The 6,000-nt window shown below is 40.0% G+C and overlaps 1 protein-coding gene across 1 annotated transcript; it reads right to left on the reverse strand.

The window, feature by feature from the left end:
* Positions 1 to 948: 948 nt before the first annotated feature.
* On the reverse strand, positions 949 to 2,950 carry LOC129768383 (E3 ubiquitin-protein ligase parkin). Its single transcript, XM_055769997.1, has 6 exons — positions 2,557 to 2,950; positions 2,102 to 2,497; positions 1,896 to 2,044; positions 1,640 to 1,838; positions 1,449 to 1,586; positions 949 to 1,386 (listed from the first exon to the last, which is right to left on the reverse strand). Exons 1-6 carry the CDS (start codon positions 2,812 to 2,814, stop codon positions 1,075 to 1,077), a joined length of 1,452 nt encoding a protein of 483 aa, XP_055625972.1. The 5' UTR covers positions 2,815 to 2,950; the 3' UTR covers positions 949 to 1,074.
* Between the last annotated feature and the right edge of the window lie 3,050 nt (positions 2,951 to 6,000).

A 6,000-nucleotide genomic window follows, 5' to 3' on the forward strand; every position in this document is an offset into this window, starting at 1 on the left:
AAATCCAGAAAAATATGGAATGGGACAACGTTATTGTTGAACAATGTGGAAAAGTGTATGGAAAACTACTCTCATTGCAGCTTAGTTTTTTGAATTTTGATATTAAATTAAAATTGTTCAAATCGCTTATCCTTCCTCATTTTATGTCGTGCGATTTCCTTTTGATAGTCTTCATTAGTTGCGATCAACAAACTAAGGGTAGCTTTAAACTCAGGTGTACGTATCGTGTTCAATCTAAATAGTTTTTCGCATGTTTCACATTTGCAGTCAATGTTACTTGGATGCGCGTTTCAAAGCTTTGGGAAGCTTAGATGTTGCTTGCTGATATTCCAACTAATAAAAAACAAAGAACCACAATATTTGTTCAGTAAATAGAGACCATTGAGAAGCGTTCGCTGTCGGAAGGTTGTAATTCCGCGGTACCACTTTTTGACATATGGTAATTCATTCTTTGTCAGAAGCGTTGCAATTTGAAATTCACTACCGAATGATATAACTTTAGAAAGATCAGATTCAGCATTTAGAAGAGGGTTGTTCGAGCACTTTCGTGGAAATTAAATTAAAAATTTGTTAGATTAGAAAAATTATAAAAATGTCCAAGGTATCTGTCACTAGTTCTATCATGTGAAATGCATTGTAACATTTCAAAAGGCATTGCTTAAGTTGCAGAATAAACATTAATAATAATAATAAACATCTTGTTTGTAAGCAATATGTCCATGGCACAATCAAAAAGGTAAATTAATAAGGAAGGTGCTTGTAAAAAAGTTGGCTTCTAAATACATAAATACTATGCATCTGCCATCTGGTCCAAAAAGGACGACTCAATTATAAGTTGAGCGAATTCGTATCATTTGATTGAGATTTGTTTTCGGATTTTCATCATTCGATTCCACAATAATTTGCAGAAAATTTTATTGGTAGGGTTCTACAAAAGAAACGTATCAATCAACATTAAACTAAACAAAATATATTTGTAAATAAATATAAAATATCCACTATTTTACAATTTAGTTAGTCTCAAACAATCGACAAGTGTCCGACACGGTCACAGTTCAAACAGTTTTCAGATGTCTAGCCAAACCAATGGACCGCCATGCAGTCCCTGGTCCAGGCCGTTTGACAAACCCAACACCACTCATACCCGCAGCCAGAGCGGGTGCAAACCATATGCATGCAACCTCCATCGCGTTCGGTTGCAGTGCGACACTGCGGACACGGTTTCGTCGTTACTTTGATAGCTATCTTGGATGCTTCATCCCAGCGCGCTTCGGAAACTCGTTGCAAATCAAACGTGTAACCCAGTGCCGAGGCGGAGTTCGGTTGAGGTGTTTCCAGACAGTCGTTAATGTGATATCCCTGGAGACAATTACGGCAGAAAACGAACTGTGGAAAATATTTTCTGTGTTAATACTCGTAATAATTTAAAAGTTGTTCTGTGAACGTACCCCACAACCATTTTGACACTGAACTCTTTTGCATTCCGGATCCACGAGAAGACCCATTCCGCAACCGGGCTGGGGACACAAAACTCCACCATTTCTAAGAACAAACTCTTCGGTGGCGAATCGCTGATATCTTTCATACTAAAATCAATCGAATATTAAGCAGCACTATAGAAAAACATCGGACACTATACCTGTTCCTTAGACAGTAACTTGAAGTGGTGTACATCTTCGATGTACGAATTTTCACAGCCTACAGGGCATGTCAAAGTATATCCTCCGGCTGGAGCCTCATGAAACTGTCGTTCCAACAACCGGGAGATGCAGTACTGTCGGAAGCAATCCAGACACGTGACGTGACCAGCTTCGCACGGAAACACAAGAATTGTTTCACTGCAAGATGTCTTGTTTAAACAGATAATTTTAACCTTTTGAATGTGTTCCGCTTACCTAACATCAGTACACGCAATGCAGGGGATCTCTTTGTGATTAGTTTTGATCAGACTCAGGGGTGCAGCGAAATCCTTTTCGCCACCTGATGAATGCTCTGCGCATTTGAAATAAAATTCTGTGAACGGTGGATCTCCAGATTCGTTTTCCTGCATCAACAAATGATCTCAAAAACTGTCGTCGCAAATTCAACACAATTCTCTTACCACACATGCAATTTCATTATTCTCGCAGTGTCCAGTGATTCGTTTCTTCTTCAGGACATCATCCCAACATGTAGGATCCCTGTGGACGGTAAACGCTCCACTCTTACAGATTCCGCATCGTACACGTAATTTACCGGTGCAAACTTTCTCACATTGAGAACAGTATACGAAGAAATGAGCCTTCCTTCGTTCTCTGGCTGGACTTGCAGTAATTTCGTTAATCTCTGTCAGCTGAAGATCGGACATAGTTTCGCATAGCGGTTTCACGGAGACAACCTCTTCAGGATTTTCTTCGGAAATCGGACTGTCCAATATACTTTTACCGGTGCCAGATTTCATTGCGACCGCTCTCGCCTTAACAGCATGTATAATCGATTGCTGGCCTAGATCACATTCCTAAAAATACAATAAATTAAACACATCTATGACGCAACTTTTTTTTGTTCGCCATTTACACTTATCATGATCGTATCGGACAATTCCTTTCCGGCGAATATAATTTTCAGTTCATCAGGAGCCATACCAAGTTCGGAAGCTACCATCTGTTTAATTTCTTTAATTTCCATGTGGGGCTCCAAATCAACCGCCAGAGTGCTTCCGGTGTTGGTTTTCACGTAAATACTCAGCTTATTAGTAAGCTTTTTGTGACCGAACGAAAATATTGCCAACATGTTGTATATCAGGTTTTTTAAAAAGTTTATAATGTCTAACATTGCTCAATAGCTAGTGAAAACCCTTATATCGTTGGGCATTCTTCCAGCCAATGCCAGAAACTCTGAGCAAAATGACCGTAAAAATAGTGAAAATATAATGCACGTAAAAATAAACTTGTCTTTCAATCGCGGTTGCTGATAATAAAAACAAAACAAGAAAATGACGTTTCTTCGATTTCTCCATCTCAGACGTAGGGTTGCCAGTTTCATACAGCTGTACGAAAAATGATCTTGTTCGTGGATTCGGGCAACTGTTTTCATATTCGAATTGACGACCTAGAGTTTCTTGTTCTGTTGGCGTGGAACGAAAATTGTAAGGGACTGTCCACATGACACATGTAAAGAAAAAGCATGGTTTCATACACAGCGTGGATATTTCTTATATCTCTCCCTCTTTGTCCACGTGGACATTCCTTTTTTGATGTAGAACTACGTCTTTCATTAAGGGTGCCAAATCAGAAAATAGGTCACGTTTTTATGAAATAAAGTTAACGTTAATAACTATTTTTGCCGCGAACGGATTTTGGCGATTTACATACTAAACGAATCGGAAATTCCGTAATATTTGTTTATTATGCTATACATTAGAATCCCCTGGTTTGTAACTGGTTAAAATTCATGAAAGCTTTAAGCGTTTCCATTTTCCCATACATTTGTTCTGTCCATTTGTGTGTTTTCCCGAACAGAGCTATCAATAACGAGCAACTTATCGACGACCAACGGAGGGAAAATCGTAGGATTTAAAGTCTCCGTGAACAAAGGAAAAGTAGAAGAATGAAGGGGAATACTTGCCTAGAGTATAAACAGTGGATCTCGCTGAGGAAAACTATTAGAGGCGAATGAACTACAAAGTTTAAAGCCTCTTAAAAACAAAGAAAAAGAAGAAGAAGATGAGGCAAACTTTCATTCGGCATTGGACTGTCGAGCAATCCAGTTCACTTTGCTTTCGCTGCGCTTCGATCTAAGATTGGACCCCACCAGTGGTAATCCAACTTGGATAGCGTCGTTTGGTTATTCTGTTCGTTTTTAGCGTTATTCTTATCTTGTGTTTTTCTTCCCGCGTCATAAATTGGACGCTTCGCGTAGTGTGTGATGAGCAAGAAGAAGAGGCAGGCTCGAGCCCTGCAAAAAACGAACGCATTGCCAGGGGCAATAAAATTTCGAGGCAAGCGTCATCTAATGATGCACGCGATGTTGGTGCAGTGAAAAGCTACAACAGCGAAGTAGGCGACTTCGGCGTGTCGGTCGAAAATGTAAACGCCGTTACCCAGGCAGCAACCAACATCAAGCTCCTCCCGCTGATGGTGAAGGCGGTCGCTCTTGACAAACTCATCAGCGAATTCGCATCGATGGGTGTTACAGCAGAGAACAAGCTGTGTGGCATAATTAAGTCTTTTTCAAAGCAGTTAACATTGTTTGTTTCCCGTCATCATAAGGGCTTCGTTGGTGCCTTTGAGAATGCATCAATGCATTAAACTGACGTTATGGTGAAGCAGGCGTTAAGGTTGTGCGCCAAAAAATTTTTTGGGGAATACCAAGCATCTTGAATGTCTTACTGGAATGTTATAAATTATTTTGGGTTCGCGTGCCAGTCGCAAAACTGCCTTCAACTAGGATTGCATTTGCGCTAATATTGATCATAATGAAGCATTGCTACTGTTTTCGAGGTTGTTATTAACAAAAAGAGTTTATTTCGCTTGTTTAATCACCAAAAAAGTAAATGTCGTTCTGGAATTTTGTATGTGATTAGGTTTCGCTTGCCAGTAGCAAAACTTCCCCCACTAAGGGTGACAGCTGCACTTCTCTCGAGCATGAGAAAGTAATGCAACTTTTTTCGAGGCCAGTAATATTAACAGAAGCGTTTCTTTTGAGAATAGCGCAAAATGATGAGAAGTGTTTATATTCCTAGTAGTTTCAAGCTACCAATGTATGGCTCTGTATGCATGCTATGGCGAACGCTTGTTTGGCGCTTGTTTTACGTTGTACGAACGATGCCTAGAGGTGCGATTCCTTTGAGGCAATACTAAATAACATGTAGCATCAAATTTGATACTTGCAAGTGTTGACATTGTTGTTGTTTCCATGCGGTGCCAAAGATATATTGATGTAGTCATGAGATGTGGAATAATGGTGCTGGTACAACATGTATATAATCGACTGTAGCCGAGTCTATGTCAATTGCGAAAAAGGCCACCGGAATAGCGTTCGAGGTAAATTTTCATTGCATTGACATGAAATAAATTGCGACATACGATCAGCTAGTGTATTGCTTTGCGAGGGCAAGAATGAATCATCAATCAATTATCGTCAACTGATTCTACAACAAAAAACCGTTCCAGAGATTATTCTACTAAACAGTTGTTTCTAAAATTTCACTGCATTATAGAATAATATCCGAAGGTAAAAACAAGCGACTTTTATAAAATAATAGCGTAGTTTTACGTCACAATGCGGTCGTATCTTGGACACAACCTCCTATAATTTTTTTGGAAAACATTAAATAAAATAACTGAATTGCGTTTAAGTTTCATTTCGAGTTTGTTTCTATACAGCCATTCCTCGTCAAACCTAAAGGGTGTGTCACATCAAATTGCATCACGGAAAAAACGCTGTAGAAATTTAAATTTTAGGAATTATATCTTCAGCTTTCGCTTATAATCAGATAAGAGTGTATAGATCACGTTGGCCATGCTTCACTGTAAATTTTTCGTAAATTTGGAAAAATGTCGTCGAACGAAAAAGAGTGTCGTGAGTTAATCTTGTACACTCATTTCGAGAATCCGGAGTTATCACATCGGGACATCGGTAAGATGCTGGGAATCGTCCAATCCACGGTCAGCAGAGTACTAAAACGATACTTCGAGAACCTAACCATCGACCGGAAGGTGAAGAACGGCAAAAATGGATGCTCCGTCAGTGAAAAAGATCACAAGCGCGTAGTTAAGCAGTTTAGACGTGATCCGAGAAGTTCGGTCCGGGATGTCGCCAATAAGCTGAATTTGTCAAGTTCATTCGTCTAGCGGACCAAGCAGCGGGAGGATCTGCGTACATATAAGGTTCAGAAGGCTCCTAACCGCGACGAAAGGCAAAACATGGTGGGGAAGACGCGAGCCCGGAAGCTGTACACCGAAATGCTGACGAAGCCGCATTGCCTGGTAATGGACGACGAAACCTACGTCAAAGCGG

The sequence above is a fragment of the Toxorhynchites rutilus genome, chromosome 2 (genome assembly GCF_029784135.1).
Source record: "Toxorhynchites rutilus septentrionalis strain SRP chromosome 2, ASM2978413v1, whole genome shotgun sequence".
In the NCBI taxonomy this organism is placed as follows: domain Eukaryota; kingdom Metazoa; phylum Arthropoda; class Insecta; order Diptera; family Culicidae; genus Toxorhynchites; species Toxorhynchites rutilus.

What these genes read in the sequence shown, in the direction of transcription:
- LOC129768383 (XM_055769997.1), bottom strand. Translation starts at nt 2,814, where the DNA reads ATGTTAGACATTATAAACTTTTTAAAAAACCTGATATACAACATGTTG. An exon ending in AGTTACTGTCTAAGGAACAG is followed by an intron (nt 1,587 to 1,639) that starts GTATAGTGTCCG and finishes GATTGATTTTAG; the next exon opens with TATGAAAGATATCAGCGATT. An exon ending in AGTGTCAAAATGGTTGTGGG is followed by an intron (nt 1,387 to 1,448) that starts GTACGTTCACAG and finishes TATTTTCCACAG; the next exon opens with TTCGTTTTCTGCCGTAATTG.